Source organism: Equus quagga, chromosome 1 (assembly GCF_021613505.1).
Source record: "Equus quagga isolate Etosha38 chromosome 1, UCLA_HA_Equagga_1.0, whole genome shotgun sequence".
NCBI lineage: Eukaryota > Metazoa > Chordata > Mammalia > Perissodactyla > Equidae > Equus > Equus quagga.
The window spans coordinates 50,313,841-50,334,109 of record NC_060267.1 but is presented as its reverse complement, the minus strand read 5'-3'; the positions used below and the strand labels follow the sequence as shown (position 1 = coordinate 50,334,109).

At 34.1% G+C, this 20,269-nt stretch overlaps 1 protein-coding gene across 2 annotated transcripts; it reads right to left on the bottom strand.

Annotated features, from left to right (window-relative positions):
* Positions 1–834: 834 nt before the first annotated feature.
* LOC124250455 (C-type lectin domain family 6 member A-like) lies at positions 835–19,993 on the bottom strand. 2 transcript variants are annotated; one of them, XM_046682320.1, is made up of 6 exons: positions 19,836–19,993; positions 19,220–19,312; positions 17,653–17,751; positions 11,552–11,703; positions 3,247–3,362; positions 835–2,122 (listed from the first exon to the last, which is right to left on the bottom strand). In XM_046682320.1, exons 1-6 carry the CDS (start codon positions 19,864–19,866, stop codon positions 1,978–1,980), a joined length of 636 nt encoding a protein of 211 aa, XP_046538276.1. In that variant the 5' UTR covers positions 19,867–19,993; the 3' UTR covers positions 835–1,977. The 2 variants fall into 2 exon arrangements, with proteins under 2 accessions (XP_046538276.1, XP_046538283.1); XM_046682327.1 differs by lacking the exon at positions 19,220–19,312.
* Positions 19,994–20,269: the final 276 nt, after the last annotated feature.

The window sequence follows — 20,269 nt, the reverse complement described above, 5'->3', positions numbered from 1 at the left end:
CAAAAGTGTTTGTCAAGAACCCCCAATTCTCATTAATCCAGTCTCCAATTAATTATCTTCCATATATGGACTTTGGGTGCACAAACACATTTGAATCATAATTTGAGATTCATAATACACTATTCTTGACATTCTTGCTTTATTTTGTTGTGTTTGATGTTTATTATACAAACACCACTGCCCTATACAAAAACTAGAACTTCGTCTATCACAAGCCTGTGTGCTCCTCCCAGTCCCACCCCCTGCCTATCATCCAAATGTAAACATTATATTGGGCTTTGTGTTTAGCAAATCCTTGATTTGTTTTCACTTTTACCATACATATATGTGCCAAAAAATATAAGCATACTATGCAGAAGTTCTCCCAGCTTAAAGTTATCCCTACAGAACAACTCTTCAGTTTAATACCCACATTTCATAGACCTTAGATCTCTCTTAATACGGCATTTGCTGGATGATGTTTATATAGGAAAAATGTAGATTTATGTACTTTCCAATGTGGTTGTACCAATATAAACTCAAATCAGCAATGTATAAGAGATCTCATTTATCTGCATCTCCTCCAACTCTTGGTATTATCTGTTTCCTAATTTTTGCCATTAAAATGGGCATGAAATAGGGCTGGCCCAGTGATGTAGTGGTTAAGTTTGCACGCTCCACTTCTGCAGCCCAGGTTTCGCAGGTTTGGATCCCAGGTGCAGACCTAGCACTGTTCATCAAGCCATGCTGTGGCAGCATCCCACATAAAATAGAGGAAGATTGGAACAGATGTTAGCTCAGCGACAATCTTCCTCAATCAAAAAGAGGAAGATTGGCAACAGGTATCAGCTCAGGGCCGGTCTTCCTCACAAAAAAACAAAAGGATGGGTACAGAATAGTAATTATGGTGTTCTTGACTTGCAGTTCTTAAATTATGAGTGAAGTTGAGCATCTCTCTAAAAATATGTTTATTGGATTATGTATTACCTCTTCTATGAAATGCTCTTCAAATATTTTGCCCATTTTTTGTCTCTCTAATTGATTTGTGACAGTTGCTTATATGTTCTTGGTATTAATACTGTGTTAGTCATAGTCTTTGAAATATCTTCTCCCAGTTCAATTTTTTCTAATTTTCTTTATAGTATTTTTATGAACATAATTTTAGTATAAAACAACTTTTAATTATTTTCCTTCTCAGTATACATAGTTTGTATCTTTTTTAAAAAAAATCTTGCTATGGTAGCCCACCTTCAAGATGGCCCTCAATGATTCTCACCTTCTGCTATTCATGCCTTTGGGTAGTCCCCTTCTTTATTATATCATGTTTGGTCTATGTGACCAGTGGAATGCACCAGAAGTTATGGGGTTTGACTTCTGAGACTAGATCATAATAGACATTGATGCCTTACTTGCTCTCTTAGATTAGTCACTCTGGTGGAAGCCAGCCACCACATTGTGAGGAGATTCAAGTAACCCTATGGAGAGTTCCCTGTGGTGAGGAATTGAGGCCTCCAACCAATAGCCACTAACATGTTTCCAGCCATGTGAGTGAGACATCTAGAATGTTGATCCTTCAGCTCTTGCCAGGCCTTCAGATGATTGCAGTCCCAGTCACCATCTTGATCAAAAGGATTTCTCAATGGCATTTTGAGGAAGGAGGGTCATAATTTTCAAAAGTTACCTCCTTATGAATCTTCTAATAGACAAAATAGTGCAATATCTGGCAAAAGACATGTTTGTGAAAAGAAGTATGAAGAAAGGAAAGAAAAGAATGAATAACAAATTAAAGAAAAAAACAAAGGAAGGAAGAGCTCATTCTGTCATTGGAAAAGATGGAACTATCTGTGGAAAAGAGGAAGCTAGAAGAGAGATGAAGGGAGAAAGGCATCCAAATATTTCCATGAACTTCTATGATAAGGATTATACATAAATTATAAGAGGAAATTGTCATTTTATGGTAGGTCTCAACTTTAAAGGCATCGATGAATAAAGTCTCACTCATAGGTAGATCTTCTTCATCTCACATATTGAATGCCTACTAGAATCACAGAAAACATCATTCCAGCCCCATCCTCTCTGATTCCAGAAAACTATTGAAGCACATTCCTCTGCAGAAAAATTGGGTTCATTCTGATGCCATAATCTAAAGAGAAACACAGGGTAAAAACACTTCTGTAATAAATGCATAGTGGTTGATTAGAAAACATGTAGGGTTGGGGTTGAACAGAATGGGGTTCAGGATGAAAGACGATCCCAATGATTGCTCTTCTCTTCTCATACTGCCTTCCTTGAAAACCTCAAGTGAGGACCCACACATTCACAGTTGCTCCTCTAACATTCTCCTGGCAAAATTTTTATGAAACAGAGCAATCTTGGACCTTTCCCCTAGACTCTGATCTTTATTTCCTCCTCTATATAGAACCCTTACCCTAACCCAGGTTATTAAACAGTTCCTTTGTTAGTGGCATCTAATAAACAGTCCTTCATTTGTATACTCTTATCAACTTCCAAAGTTTCTCTATTGTCATGGAGCTACCTTAAATGAGTGTCAGGTGCTTGAGTCTGGACATAAGAAGTTATCACGCCTTCAAGGAATACAATCTATGGTAGGGGGTGGGGGTCGTGGGAGTAGGACATTATTTTTGGAATTAAGAGACTGGTTTTGCTACTGACTCATTTTACCCTTAAAGAAGAAATTTAATCTCCCAGGTATTAGATTCTTTATCTATAAAAGTAGAAATCATAATAAGGTCCCCAAATAGCTCACAAGATTGTGTGAGAATCAAATAAGATAATGTGTAATTAAATTCTGAGTTTGTTTAAGCCATAAATAAACAGTATTGTTATATAATTATCCTACTAGAACTGAACATAGTTCTCATTTAAATATTTCAAATTTTATTAATTGGATAAAAATTCAACTGAAGTGTCTACATGTGTTTTAGAGGCAGTGAAATATAATGGTCAAGAGTACCGTCTTTGGAATTAGATAGACATGGAATTAAGACTCAGTTTCTCATCATACTAGTTTATTGACCTTGAACAAATTATTCAATTTTTTCATCAGTAAAATGAGTTCTGAAAAAGAAGTTTTCAAGAAGTTTAAGTGAGATAATGCATTCACTTAATAAGAGCTTAATAATTATTAGGATCTGTTATCATCATTATGACTATTAGTGTTATCATTAATAGTCACTGCTAACAAATTTCCCTAAGTTTTTTATTTAAACAAGGCCCTGTGTTTCATTAATCTGAGTCTGCGCTCACCTGACATTTTCCTTGTAAGGTGTCTTATCAATCCATTGCCAATTGCCATTGCCTTGTGGATCTGAGAGTCCCAGAAAATAAGAAAGAGATTCATTCAGCTGCTGGATGATGAAATTCTGCATGAAGAAAAAGAGGGTGTCATAAATTGAAATTTCTAGACTGAACAGAATAAAAGCTCTTTATAGCTCTAAAGAGAAAAGAAATGTAAGGTGTGATGAACAGTCACATGATGGCTCATTGGATAAGAGAACAGGCCAAAAACACCAACGTCATCACAAGATGATGATGAATTCACATCGCAAATAGAATTTATTCTTTTCTTTACCAAGAGAAAGAATTCCTTACACATAAAACGTATGTCACTCTTGGAGCTTCCATCATTTTTTAATTTTGTAAGTTTAGATGTGTTCCATCTTATTTCTGATTGTTTTTCAGTGAAATTGCACTTGGCTTATCAAAATTCAAATTTGTTTCTCTACTCTCCTAAGTAGTACTTCTCTAAGAAGTAGTAAATTACTTGTAAAAGTTAAACATAAAGGAGTGCTTACTAGATGTTAACTGTAGTGATTCATTTCTTAAAAAATTATTACTTTTGTTTTCCCATTTGGGCCTCTATATTACCTTTTTGATCTATCTAGATTGTTTTCCCGTAGGTAATTTCTTTGAGGTAAATGAAATTATTTTTTAATTGATTTTGAATTGAACCTGCAGGCTTAAAAAAAATTTCCTGTGTATTGTCCTGAGATTCTCTGACATAAAGCAAATAGTCTGTGGAAGAGAGGCTGCTCTTAAGCCAAGGCTGTTTTATAAAACATAAGGAAGTTTCCCCGACATTAATTCCTGTTGTTAAAAGTACTCTGCTAGTCATGGAGTAGTATTGTTATCTGCCAAGGCATTTTATATATTTCAATGATTTTAAAAAGCAAACACCCATTTCACTTTTTGGTATTACCATTGCAGTTTAAGTGTATCTGTAGCTTGATATTGAGGATTTTAAAAGGGAGAGAGAGAAAGGAAGAATGCCTCATATTCCCAAATTGCCTAACTAATTTTAGTGAACAAGAATAGATACATTTTTCTTGAGGTATAATTTACATACAACATTATATTAGTTTCATGTGTACAACACAATGATTCTCTATTTGTATATATTGTGAAATGGTCACTACAATTACTCTAGTTGACATCTGTCACCATACATAATTACAGAATTTTTTTCTTGTGATGAGAACTTTTAAGATCTATTCTCTTAGCAACTTTCAAATATGCAATACAGAATTATTAACCATAGTCACAATGCAGTACATTACATCACCATGATTTATTTATTTTATAACTAGAAGTTTGTACATTTTGACTCCTTTCACCATTTCACCCACCCTCTATACTCTGCTAATTCTATTCTTTCTATGAGCTTGGAGTTTTGGGGGTATTTTTTGATTCCACACATAAATGAGATTATATGATATTTGTCTTTCTCTTTCTGATTTATTTCACTTAGCATAATGCTCTCAAGTTTCCTCCGTGTTGTCACAATTGGCAAGATTTTCTCCTTTTTTATGGCTGAATAATATACCATTGTATATATATGCTACATTTTCTTTATTCATTCACCTGTCAGTTGACACCTAGGCTGTTTCCATATTTTTGGCTCCCATAAATAATGCTGCAATGAACATGGTGGTGCATATATCTTTTTGCGTTAGTGTTTTGCGTTTTTTTGGATAAATGCCAGAAAAAGCTAAAAACACTAGAAGTGGGATTGCTGGATCATACAGTAGTTCTATTTTTAGTTTTTTGAGGAACCTCCATACTGTCTTCCATAGTGGCTGTGCCAGTTTACATTCCCACCAACAGTGCACAAGGGTTCTCTTCTTTCCACATCCTTATCAACACTTGTATTTGTTGTCTTTTTGATAATAGCCATTCCAACAAGTGTGAAGTGATACCTCATTGTGGTTTTGATTTGCATTTCCCTGATGACTGTTGATATTCAACAACTTTTCATGTACTTATTGTCCAGCTGTACGTATTCTTTGGAATGATTCAGATCCTATGCCCATTTTTTACTTGGACTGCTTGGTTTCTGCTTGGTTTTGGTTTTTGGGGGGTTTTTTGCTATTGAGTTGTGTAAGTTCTTCGTATGTTTTCAATGTTAAGTCCTTATCAGATATATAATTTGCAAATACTTTCTCCCATTTAATAGGTTGTCTTTTTATTTTGTTGATGGTTTTCTTTGCTGTGAAGAAGTTTTTAGTTTGGTGTAGTCCCACTTATTGATTTTTGCTTTTGTTGCCTTTGCTTTTGGTGTCAAATCCAAAAAATCATCACCAAGACCAATGTCAAGGAGCTTACCACCTATGTTTTCTTCTAGGAGTTTTACAGTTTCAGGTCTTACATTAAAGTCTTTAATCCAGTTTTTTTTTGACATTGCCTACACAGAGTATAAAAAAAGAAAACACTATAGAGAGAGAAAAAAATAAAATAAAAACAAAAATGGAGAGAGTTTATGTTGTCTCTAGCACTGTATGGAAGAGAAAACATATCTTCTGCAGTGGGACAATTTTTTTCTTTAATCCATTTTGAGTTAACTTTTGTGCATGGTGAAAGATAGTGGTCTGGTTTCATATTGTTGCATGTGGCTTTCCAGTTTTTCCAACACTATTTACTGAAGAGACTGTCTTTTCCCCATTGTATATTCTTGTCTTCTTTGTCATAAATTAATTGACCATATATTTCTGAGTTTATTTCTGTGCTCTCTATTCTGTTCCATCCATCTGTGTCTGTTTTTATGACAAAAATATACTGTTTTGATTACTACAGCTTTGTAATATATTTTGAAATTAGGGAGCATTATCCCTCTAGTTTTGTTCTTTCTCAAGATTGCTTTTGCTATTTGGGGTCTTTTGTGGTTCCATACAAATTGTGGGATTGTTTGTTCTATTTATGTGAATAATGCCATTGGAATTTTGATAGAAATTATATTGACTCTGTAGATTGTTTTGGGTAATATGAACATTTTAACAATATTAACCTTCTAATCCATGAGCACAGAATATCTTTCCATTTATTTGTGTCCTTTTCAATTTCTTTCATCAATGTCTCATAGTTTTCAGTGTACTGGTCTTTAACCTCCTTAGTTAAATATATCTTGACGTGTTTTATTCTTTTTGATGTAAATGCAGTTGTTTTCTTAATTTCTCTGATAGTTGATTATTAGTGTGTAGAAATTCCTCAGATTTCTGTATTTTGATTTTGTATTCTGCAACTTTACTGAAGCCGTTTATTAGTTCTAACAGTTTTTTGGTGGAGATATGGGGTTTTCTATATATAATATCGTGTCATCTGCAAATAGTGACAGTATTACTTCTTTCTTTATGATTCGGATTCCTTCTATTTCTATTTCTTTCCTAATTCCTCTGGCTAGGATTTCTAATACTATGTTGAATAAAAGTGGTAGAGTGGGCATCCTTGTATCGTTCCTGATCTTCTAGGAAAAGCTTTCATCTTTTCACCATTGAATATGATGCTAGCTGTGGGCTTATCATATATTGCCTTTATTATGTTGGGGTACCTTCCCTCTATACCCACTTTGTTGAGAGTTTTTATCATAAATTGATGTTGAATTTTTTCAAATGCTTTTTCTGCATCTATTGAATTGGTCCTATGATTTTTAGTCTTCCTTTTGGTAATGTGATGTGTCACATTGATTTGTGGATGTTGAACTATCCTTGCATCTCTGGAATAAATCTCACTTGATCATAGTGTATGAGCCCTTTAATGTATTGTTTAATTCAGTTTGCTAATATTTTATTGAGAATTTTTGCATCTATGTTTATCAGGGATATTGGCCTATAATATTCTTTTCCTCTGGTGTTCTTGTCTGGTTTTCATATCAGGGTAATGCTGAACTCATAAAATGAGTTTGGACGTGTTTCCTCCTCTTCTATTTTTTGGAAGAGTTTGAGAAGGATTGGTACTAATTCTTCCCTGAATATTTGGTAGAATTCACCAGTGAAGCCATCTGGTCCTGGACTTTTGTTTGTTGGGAGGTTTTTGACTACTGATTAAGATATCTTACTAGTGATTGGTCTGTTCAGATTTTCTATTCCTTTATGAGTCAGTCCTGGGGTTGTATGTTTCTAGGAATTTATTCATTTATTCTAGGTTGTCCAATTTGTTGGTGTATTATTGTTTGTAGTAGTCTTTTATGATCCTGTGTATTTCTGTGGTATCAGTTGTAATGTCTCTTCTTTCATTTCTGATTTTATTTATTTCAGTCCACTTTTTTTTCTTGGTGAGTCCAGCTAAAGATTTGTCAATTTTGTTTATCTTTTAAAAAAAATCAGCTCTTGGTTTCATTGATCTTTTCTTTTGTCTTTTAGTCTCTATTTCATTTATTTCTGCTCTGATCTTTGTTATTTCCTTCTACTAACTTGGGGCTTTATTTGTTCTTCTTTTTATAGTTCCTTGAAATGTAAAGTTAGGTTGTTTATTTGAGATTTTCCTTGTTTCTTGAGGTAGACATTTATCACTATGAACTTGTAACTTGAATTTATCACTTGTAACTGCTTTTGCTACATCCCATAAGTTTTGGTTTGTTGTATTTTCATTTTCATTTGTCTCAAGATATTTTTTTGTTTCTCTTTTGATTTTTTTCATTGACCCATGGGTTGTTCAGCAGCATGTTGTTTAATTTGCACATATTTGTGAATTTTCCAGTTTCTTATAATTATATCATTTACAATCAGCTGGAGATCTTCAATCTTCGAAAGATAATATTGGCAGAATCTACTGCCTGCCTTCCCCTCTTTCAGCTCCACTTGCTGTGCTCCATCAAGCACCATTTTCCCTCTTCAGCAGAGACAACCTGCATCTGAGCCACCTTGGCACTCAGGCCAAATATGTACCTTTTTGACCTGTTGTTATTTTGATTAAAAAGTAGTTGCAGGCAATATTTGTGATGTATCCAACATTGAAATTTGCTATTGTAATTATAACATTCTCATTATTTTACAGACACAACTTCTATGTACTGAAACACAGGGTTCCAGGCTTCTAAAAAAGCTCTGCACAGCAAAAGAAACAATCACAAAATGAAAAGGAAACCTACAGAATGGAAGAAAATATTTGCAAACCAGCTACCAGATAAGGGGCTAATATCCAAAATACATAAAGAAATTACAAACTCAACATAAGGAAATAAAGTTTAAAAATCCAATTAATAAATAAGCAAAGGACACAAATAGACATCTTTCCAAAGATTGCATACAAATAGCCAATAGGTGCTCAACCTTACTAATCATAATGGAAATGTAAATCAAAACCACAATGAGATATCTCCTCACACCTTTTGGATGGCTAATAGCAAAAGAAAAGAGATAATAAATGCAGTTGAGAATGTGGAGAAAGAGTCACTGTGTGCACTGTTGATGGGAATGTAAATTGGTACAGCAACTATGAAAAACACTATGGAGGTTACTCAGAAAATTTAAAATCGTACTGGCATATGACCCAGTAATCTCACTTCTGGGTATATATTAGAAGGAAATTAAATCACTATATTGAAGGTAGATCTGCAACTCCATGTTTATTGGAGTATTATTTACAATAGCTAAGATATGGAAACAACCCAATGTCCATAGATGGATGAATGGATAAAGAAAATGTGGTGTATATATATACAATGTAATATTATTCAGCCATAAAACTGAAAGAAATGCTGCCATATGTGACAACATGGATGAACCTAGACGACATTATGCTAAGTGAAACAAGTCAGAGAGAGAAAAACAAATACTGTATGGTCTGACTTACACATGGAATCTAAAAAAGCCAAACTCATACAACCAGAGACGATAATGGTGGTCCAGGTGATGAGGGCGTAGGGGAAATGAGGAGATGTTAATCAAAGGGTACTAAATTCCAGTTATAAGATGAGTAAGTTCTGGGGATCTAATGTACAGACAGCACAGTGAATATAGTTAACAATACAGTATTGCCTACATCAAAGTTGATAAGAAAGTAGAACTTAAATGTTCTCACCACCAAGAAAATGGTAATTTTGTAAGTTGATGGATGTGTTAACTGACATTTTGTGGTCATGATTTTGCAACATATATATGTATCAAATCATCACATAGTACACCTTAAACTTATATAATATTTTATGTCAACTGTATCTCTTTAAAGCTGGAAAAACTGTTAGAACTAACAAAAAATTCAGCAAGGTTTAGGATACAAAATCAATATACAAAAATCAGTTGCATTTCTATACGCTAGTAATAAACAATCTAAAAAAGAATTAAGAAAGCAATCCCATTTACAATAGCGTTGAAAAAATAAAATACTTAGGAATAAACTTAACCAAGGAAGCAAGAAACTTGTAATCTGAAAACTACAAAACATTTTTGAAAGAAATCAAAGAAAACGCAAATAAATGTGAAGATATCCATGGTCATTCATGGGGTCATTCATTGTTAAAATGTCCTTACTACCCGAAGCAGTCTACAGTGCCATTCCTATCAAAACTATAATGGTGGGGTTTTTGGGGGGTTTTTTTCCCATTGAAATAGAAAAAAAAAAACCCTAAAATTCATATAGAAATTCAAGGGACACATAATAGCCAAAATAATCTTGAAAAAAAAAAGAACAAATTTGGAAGCCTCACACTTTGTGATTTTAAAACCCATTACAAAGCTATAGCTCTCAAAGCAGTATGATACTGGCATAACAACAGACATATACCCCAATGGAACAGAACAGAGTCCAGACATGAACCTTTGCATATATGGCCAAATGATCTTCAACAAGGTTCCAAAACTACACAACAGGGTAAGGATAAGCTCTTCCACAAATGGTGTTGGAAAAACTGGATATCCACATGCAGAAGAATGAAGATAGACCATTACCTTACACCATATACAAAAATTAATTCAAAATAGAAGACCTAAATGTAAGACCTAAAGTTATAAAAATCCTAGAAGAAAACGTAAGGGAAAAGCTTTATGACATTGGATTTGGCAATAATTTCTTGCATATCATACCAAAAGCACAGGGAACAGAGAAAAAAAGAGACTAATGTAACTATATCAAACTTAAAAACTCTGTGCATCAAAGGAAATAATCAAGAGTAAAAAGGCAACCCATGGAATAGGAGAAAGTATTTGCAAATCGTATATCTGATAAAGGGTTAATATCTATAATATATAAAAACTCCTACAACTCAATAACAAAAAAACAAACATCCCAATTTTTAAAAATGGGTGAAGGATTTTAATATTTTGTAACAACGTACAGTGACAAATGTTAACTAGACTTACTGTGGTGATCATTTCACAATATATATAAATATTTAATCATTGTGTTGTACACCTGAAACTAATATAATGTTATATGTCAATTATACCTCAATAAAAATATAATAATAAAAAAATGGGCAAAAGACTTAAATAGACACTTCTTTAAAAAAGGTATACAAATGATCAACAACTATATGAAAATATGCTTAATATTGTTAATCACTTGAGAAATGCAAATCAAAACCATGGTGAAACATCACCTCACACCCATTAGGATGGCCAATATCAAACTAAAGAAAAAGAAGACAAGTGTTGTCAAGGATGTGGAGAAATTGGAACCCTTGAGAACTCTTTGTGGGAGTGTAAAATAGTGCAGCCACTATGTAAAACAGGTGGTTGTTCCTCAAAAACTTAAAATTAGAATTACTATATGATCCAGCAATCCCACTTCCAAGTATATATCCAAAATAATGGAAAGCAGGACCTCAAAGAGATATTTGCACACTTATGTTCATTGCAGCATTATTCACGATAGCCAAGAGGTGAGAGCATCCCAAATGTCCATCAATGTATGAATGGATAAACATTATGTGGTATAAGTATATATAATGTAATATTATTCTGCCTCAAAAAGGGAGAAAACCCTGTCACATGATACAACATGGATAAACTTTGAGGACACTATACTAAGTGAAATCAGGCAGTCACAAGAAGACAATACTGTATAATTCCTTACACAAGGTATCTAAAATAGTCAAACTCAAGAAACAGAAAGTAGAAGGGTGGTTGCCAGGAGCTGGGGGGAGGGAGAAATGGGTAGTTGTTGTTCAATGGATATAGAGTTTCAGTTTTGCAAGATGAAAACTTCGTAGAGATCTTTTTGCAACAGTGTGAATATAGTTAACACTACTGAACGGTACACTTAAAAACAGTTAAGATGATAAATTTTGTGTTACTTTTTCCACAATTAAAAAAAATTTTAATGAAAAGTAAAACAGAAGTACCTGCTCTGCTTCTGTGTTGATCACCACCAAATGAGCCCCCATCCCCACACAGTTCTGCTCACTCTTGGTCCAAAAATTTTGTTCAGTGGAAACGAAATAGCAGCTGGAACCAAATGGCTTCCAAGTACTTGGACAGCATCCCCAGACTTTTTCTAGGTTGCATGAAAGAGAAAAGTGCAAGATGAGATAAATAGGAGCAAAGAAGGATGTTATATACACATAAAATTCCAAGGATCTGTGGTTGTTTCTAGAGATAGGCTTCTTAATTCATATATTTAGTATTCCCTGAATAATATAATGTTGGGCCATAGAATTGCTTTTAAGTCAACATTCTTAACATTGAATCCTCAATATTTACTAAGGTTTACCTGAAGAATTGCTCTGGATTTTTTGGCAAAAAAAATGGTTATCAATGTTTGTCTGTTGTCTGTTCTTCGTATCTCTTGTACATTAGAAGCACCAAGTTCAAAGAGAGTTGCAAATGACTAACACAGGTGTATCTGGAACACCAGTTGTGCTTAATAATCTTGGGTGAACCACAGGGCCTCAGGTTTTTAAAATGGAAATGATAATTATTCACAGGGTAGTCATGAGAATTGTGCTTCATTAGAATTCTGGCTCCACCATTTATTATGTATGCCTTTGGACAAATTACATAACCTTCTTGAGCCTCAGTTATTTCGTCTTTAATATAGAAATAATAACAGTGCCAACCTCAAAGGGAGTAAATCACGTAATATGTGTGAAGCACTTTAAAAGGTCCAGAAGGTGGAATAATTGCTCATGCATATTACCTACTACTAATTTTTACTCAGTATCAGTCACGTAGGAGTTTAAACAAATATCAGTTCTCTCTCCTTTCCCCTTAGAAGCACCAGTTTGCCACTCTCCTAAGATTAAAAACATCTCTAGTAACCGTATTTAAATCCACTGAAATATTTGATTACATATATATATAATTTTAATATATATATGTATACTCAATAAGTTGTTTAGACTTACTGGGTTTTGAATTTTTTAAAAGGCATTAAAATATATGTGGTCTTCTTGGGCTTAAGTTTTCATTCCACATCGCTAAGATTCACTCATGTTGTTACATGTAGCTCTATTTTATTCTTTTTTTTGTTTGGTTTTTTTTTTTTTTTGAGGAAGATGAGCTAACATCCACCGCCAATCCTCCTCTTTTTGCTGAGGGAGATTTGCTCTGAGCTAACACCCATGCTCATTTTCCTCTACTTTATATGTGGGACGCCTGCCACAGCATGGCTTGATAAGAGGTGTGTACGTCCACACCCAGGATCCAAACAAGTGAACCCCAGGTAGCTGAAGCAGAGAGTGCAAACTTAACCGCTACGCCACCAGACCAGCCATTTATTCATTTTTTTATATTGTTACATCATTACACATTAAATGACAAGAAACAACCTAAAACCTATTCTTCCTTTTATAATATTACAAAATGAATAAAATATACCATAGCTATATCATTTTAATATTGGCCACTTTTAGAAATCTTAGTTTTGCATTCTGTGCATTATTAAAGATTGATTTTTATAATACTCCTCAAAGCATGTATTAGTGTATTATTTTCATTTAAAAAGCCTAATTTGGCTGACTGTTTTAATGGTGGGAATTGGCTTTGCCAATTAAGTTATATATGCAAACTTTTTTCATACATTGAATATGCTAAATCTTCAGCTCTAAAGTTGACAAAAATATTGAAAGCTGCAATGAACGGAAGTATTTTTCAAAAATATATAATGAAATTAACAATATTTTATCCTCCCAATTGTTCTGAGAATAATGGACTGATCAAGGTGCTTTGTAAGTATAAAAAGACAAGTATAAAGTCATTTGATTACTTCTAAAAGCCTTTTTTGATGTACTTTCCCAAAATTGAGAATGCAAATGACTATGGACTGAGAAATAACATATCTTTCACAAGTTATTCCATTTATTATTCTTTACTTTCAACAACATTGAAGAATAATCTAATCAAATTCTCAGTTAACAGACCATTACAAATAATTTTTGATAATAGAACACTGTTGATTTTCAGCAAATAGCTGAAAAATTTCAAAAAATTGGGTGATATTCTAACAAAGCTCTTTCTATTCCTATCTACTTATTTAGATAAGATTTATTAGATTGTGTCACTAAATGGAAAAATAGGAATAGAATTGATATTAAATTCTATCTCATTCTAGCAATAATATTACTCAATAATGGGTACATCTGATTGCATTTTTCTAACGTCTCATTCATCACATTAAGAGATGGGCTTCCAATACAGTTTTACTTTATTAGTAATAAGTTATCAAAATTTGTAATAAATTTGTGATGTTTTGAATATTATATCCTGACAATAATTGTAAGATGTCAATCTAGAAGAAATTTTATAACACTTAAAGCCTAATGTTCCACAGGACATAAAACCATTAGACAGACTTATTTACATTTTTCGGTAGATGGGGGAACGTGATGTATTAGTCCAAGGAGGAAAAAGAATGATGTAAAACATCTGACTGTTAAATAATACGTTATTCTCTTTTTTAAAAAAATAGATGATAGGTGTAATGGTATTTAGGCATTAATAGATACATTTTAAAAACAGTTGTAACAGTTTTGTTTTTTAAATGTTAATATTTACAATGTTCCAGAAATTAAAGCCTTTGCTTCTATAAAATGAGAAAAAATTTTTATGTCAAATTAATTGTATAAGAGGGTACAACAATTTTGAAAATCTGTTTGGGGGAGTTTGCAAGCAAAACAGTTTGAAGATCACAAGTCTGGACGGAGCATGGGCCTATTGAAGAAACTGACTTTACCCATACATCTGAACGTCTCAACTCTGACTGGGACTGAGTGGGAAACAAATTGGAGAATTTACAATGTGGATTTCAATTATTTTTTAACTTTAATCAAAATGGAAATTTTGTGTTTGAACTTTTATTTTTTCTTTTCAATGTAATAATAATTCAAAAGACTATTGTTAAAATTTTGGTACTTTTATTTGCTGACACGGCGTTATATAAAATAATTTTATCATATAAACTTATCTGTAATTTGGATTGGTTGTACTGAACAGCCTGGTTGACCATAGTTTTAGGTTGGATATATTTAGGGAGTAAATTTGCAGTCTCTTTTGCTAGACAGATGTGGAGTTAATTTAATTAATATCTATTTCTGTCACATTCATTTCAGAGCATTCTGAAGGCAAAGGCTAAAGTGTCCATTGCTGCTTCCAGGAAGGTATTCTTTAAAACTCCAGTTGTTGTGGAAGTGCCTTCAAAATATGGGAAGAACATTTTCTTTTGTTTCCCTTGCCTGAGTAGACATCATATTCAAAAAGATGCTGCTAAGACCAGTGTCAAAGAGTGTACTGCCTACGTTTTTTTCTAGGAGTTCTATGGTTTCAGGTCTTACATTCAAATCCTTAATCCATTTTGAGTTAATTTTTGCATATGGTGCAGGATAATGGTCTACTTTCATCCTTTTGCATGTGGCTGTCCAGTTTTCCCAACACCATTTATTGAAGAGACTTTCCTTTCTCCATTGTATGTTCTTGACTCCTTTGTCAAAGATTAACTGTCCGTAGATGTGTGGTTTTATTTCTGGCCTTTCAATTCTGATCCATTGATCTGTGTGTCTATTTTTGCGCCAGTACCATGCTGTTTGGATTACTATAGCTTTCTAGCATATTTTGAAGTCAGGGATTGTGATGCCTCCACCTTTGTTCTTTTTTCTCAGGATTACTTTGGCTCTTTGGGGTCTTCTGTTGTTCCATATAAATTTTTGGATTCTTTATTCTATTTCCATGAAGAACACCATTGGGATTCTGATTGGGATTGCATTGAATCTGTAGATTGCTTTGGGTAGTATGGACATTGTAACTATGCTTATTCTTCCGACCCATGAACATGAAATATCTTTGCATTTCTTTATGTCTTCTTCAATTTCTTTCAATAATGTCTTACAGTTTTCAGTGTACAGGTCTTTCACCTCTTTGGTTAAGTTTCTTCCTAGGTATTTTATTCTTTTTGTTGCAATGGTAATTGGGATTGTATTCTTGATTTCTCTTTCTGCTAGTTCATTGTTAGTGTATAGGAATGCAACTGATTTTTTTTAAATTGATTGTGTACCCTGAAACTTTGTTGTAGCTGTTGATGGAACTACATTAGACTAAAAAGCTTCTGCAAAGCAAAGCAAACCATGAACAAAATGGAAAGACAACTCATCAACTAGGAGAAAATATTTGCAAGTCATTTTTCAGACAAGACGTTGATTTCCAAAATATGTAAAGAACTCATATAACTCAACAACAACAAAATAACAACCCGATCAAAAAATGGGCAGAGGACATGAACAGACATTTTTCCAAGGAGATGTACAGATGGCCAACAGACATATGAAACTATGCTCAGCATCACTAATTATTAGGGAAATGCAAATCAAAACTACAATGAGATACCACCTCACACTGGTCAGAATGGCTGTAATTACCAAGACAAAAAAACAACAAATGTTGGAGAAGATGTGGAGAAAATGGAAGACTCATACACTGCTGGTAGGAAAGCAAACTGGTGCAGCCACTATGGAAAACCGTATGGAGATTTCTCAAAAAATTAAAAATAGAAATACCATACAATCCAACTATCCCACTACTGGGCATTTATCCAAAGAACTTGAAATCAATGATCCAAAGAGATTTATGCACCCCTATGTTCATTGCAGCATTATTCACAATAGCAAAGATGTGAAAGCAACCCAAGTGCCCTTCTACAGATGAATGGATAAAGAAGATGTGGTGTATATATATATATATATATATATGTGTGTGTATATATATATACACACATACAACGAAATACTACTCAGCCATAAAAAAGACAAAATTGTCCCATTTGCAACAACATGGATGGACATTGAGGGTATGATGTTAAGCAAAATAAGCCAGACAGAGAAAGACAAATACTACATGATTTCACTCATATGTGAAAGATAACAAATATATGGATAAAGAGAACAGATTAGTGGTTACCATAGGGGAAGGGGGTTGGGGGGTGGGCAAAAGAGACAAAGGGGCACTTGTATATGGTGATGGATAAAAATTAGACTACTGAGGGTGAGCATAATGAAGTGCATTCAGGAATTGATAAACAATAATGTATACTTGAAATTATACACTGTTATAAATCATTATAACCCCAATAAAATTACTTTAAAAAAAAAAAAAGATGGGAAGAAGACAATCCTGATAGAATTACGTTTTCCTCCTCAGAAGTGCCACCTCCACAATTGTTTGACCAAAGAACCCCAATGTGTCAAGAAAATCATAGGTCAGAGAGGGCAGAGAAAATCATTTTTCACCACCTTCATGGACCATGTTCTTGCCAAATACCAAAAAAGGGAAAATTCAAACATCTCATGGAAATACAAAGAAAAGTCTGTCCTCTCTTTATTTTTCATGTGTTTTCCACAAGAGCAGAAGAATGAATTATTTAGTTCTTGAAATAGCCAGCATGTGGCATTTATTTGGGTTTCTTTTCTTGAAAGGAGTAAGGCCATAAAGACCACTGCAAACATGCACTTTGCCTTTCTTTGAGTTTTTTCACTAGACATAGTATGAGTCAGACCATGATTCTAAATTCAACTCTTCCAACTCTCCACATACAGTTACTAGGTCAACATTTTAGAGTGGGAGCAATCTCATCCTGAGCCATGGTCCAAGATCCAAACTGACCAGTAATAAAGCTGATACTTGGAATGGAGTTGGGCATTATTAACTGGGAATCTTAGATACCAAAAAGGGAAATTTATCCGTTTGATAAGGGTGAATAGAGGATTATAATTTCTAGGGATGGGTTGAGCACACTACATGGTGTATGTTGGTAGGATTTATTGAGATCAAGTCTGGAGGAGAATTGTTTTGAGGGCAAATCTAGAGCATGATATGAACATTTAAGTTTAATGATATTCCAAAGACATCTAGGCAGAGACTGTACTGAAAAAAAAAAAAAGAAAGAAGAAACTGATCTTGAGCTAACTCTGACCTCTTGCTGAGAAAAGACAAAGTCAGATTAAACACTGAAACACCTTACCTGACACCCTTGTCCCTTCACTGAAACAGGTTAGACTTGAATAATGTGTTTGTAGTTCAGACAGCTTTTTGCCAGTTCTGTCACATTTAAAATAAGTCACTGTGAAGGAAGAAGAAGGGTTAGTATCATCCATTCTTTTACTATAGAGCCATATGCTTTATAAATCTGGGCTAAGATGGCTTAACTCCAACCACCACCACTCTCTTCTCTCTATGCAAGCCAAATAATGACCATGCTAAATGACTGCTTGCTTATATTCATTTATCTTGTTTGTTTACATGCCTGCAAATTTATGTTTAGCTCTTTCCCCATTGAATTTTAAGCTGTATAATTCTAGGACAGAGACCCTTTCTGTTTTCTACATCAATTAATCACAAATACCTCAAATAGCGAGTGTCACAGAATAATCAATAAATATTTGTTGATTCACTGGCTGTCTGCTTCTTCTTAATTTTAATAATTCTGAAGCAAGCTTGCAAGTTATTTTGATATTTTCTAAAATTTCTGACTACTGGTAGCTACAGATAAACATACAGGGTAAATAACAACCAAGAGAAGCCTTTAAACATTTAGAGACATTTCAGTGTCTCAAATGAACACTAACTTTTATGTTCAAGGGTGAACTTTGACCACAACCTGCTCTATCTCAGGTCTGACTTCATTCTTCACTCATTTCTTTCTTGTCCTTCTATTGCTGAAGCTCAATACTGGCAAACCTTTCTACCTTTCTCTTAGCCTATCTTGGGGTCCTGAATATCTGCTTCCCCTTGATTAATGAAATAACTATTCTTAAATCTTTTTCTCCCTGGCAGTTGCCTATGAAATGTAGAGCAGATCTAACTTTGGTGATAGTTATTTGCGTTTTAATAAAGACAATGAGATTTATTTATATCCCAGAAGGAATTAAAACATGGCCTATTTGAATAGAAAGTCACTTTTACTCCCTCCCTGACTGTTTGATAACTATTTTTAATCACCTTACCAGTGAATACAGAACCAAATTGCAGATTAGAAAGCAAAAAGTTCTTTGAGAATTCTCACAAAGTAAGCTTGAAATATTTATTTAATGACAAACAGAACAGGGAAGAAATATTTTATTCTCTTATATCTCAAATATTTCATTTGAATACTTTTTCCTCTCATATTGGGAGAGACTCCCACATGAAAATCAAAGATCTTAATTTAAAGTATTATGACTATAAAAACGATTATAATTGCACTCTCCATAGAGGGCTTTTGTGACTAGATAACATGTGATCATTAGTGAACCCAGTAGTGGAAGATGATGTTTTAAAGAATGTCTACAACTAACACACATTCATATGTAAGGTCATGACTGGGAAAATACTAATAAAACCAGGTGAAATAAATCTGGATGCAGAGTCAATTATTGAAAGATTGGGGAAGAGGAGAAAATGGAGGAGGAGCAGAAGAAATCCAGAAAGCATGGCATTCCAAGTAAGAGCTAACATATTAACGGTGTAAAGGAGAACATACATTAGGGAATCTTTATACAACATGAAAGTGAAAGGGATCAAGAGAAGTGGAACCTCAATGAAGAACTTACCCACACAGCTCAAAATGAAACAAGCAGCAATGAGTGCTATGGAAATCAGAGCAACAGACCAGAGCCTCACTTGGAACCACCACGCTGCTTTCTCTGTAAGATCAGCGAGACAAATGCAGTTACTAGGGGGAAAGGAAGCCAGAGTTCCTAAGAAGCTTAGAGCATTGAAGAAACCAGACAAAGAATCTCACAGTGATTAAAAACCCAAAACAAGAAGAGAGCTTAGAAATTCCCCCAGAATAAATGACCAGGTAGTAGCTCTGAAGTCCAAAACAATCTGGGAAAAATTCACTCTCAGCCAACTGTAATTTCTATTTCCTTATTCCTTCTTCTTACGTACTACATTCATCCATTGATTCCCTGTCTTTCTCAGAATGTCGCTTTTGTCTCCCACCTCTCATACCACTGTATTAATATTTGGTTTCTTATTCTTTCAAGTGATTCTGGGTCTAAGGAATTATTCCTTCCTTCAATTTCCCATGACCCTACTATTGAGGTCTAATCTCTATTCCTTCAATCTATCCGTTGTCTGCCTCTTCTCTGCAAATGTCCCATCATCTCAGATGATAGAGATAGGTAGAAGTGTATACTGACAACTGAGAAAAGGAATACTCACCTCTACCCTGAGATTGCCCTTCTTGCACCATTACGTGGGCCCCTATGTTCAGAAGGTCCAGGAGCCTTTTGTTCTCTCCCTTGAAGATGTTACCCAGAGATCTGGCTTCTTTCAAAGAGGCCAGAGATCAGAGACAAATGGCTAAACATTCTGATGAGGCCAAGAGACTTCCAACATAAAGTGTATCTCAAGGCAGAAGTTGTGGTTTGGACTAAAGTTTCCCAGATTTAAAAATAGCATGAAAAATAAAAGAGGAAACTGAAAAACATCCCCAAAACTGTTCATGAGAACTTTGACAAGAATATTCAGATCATTGTTCTAGTTCTTGAGGTGAATTTTCTCTCTCTGATTTCTATTCATTCGAGCATGCAAAATAGAATATTTTATATGCCCTAAAAGAAATTTATTTGTAGACCTTAATTAAATTAAGTGCA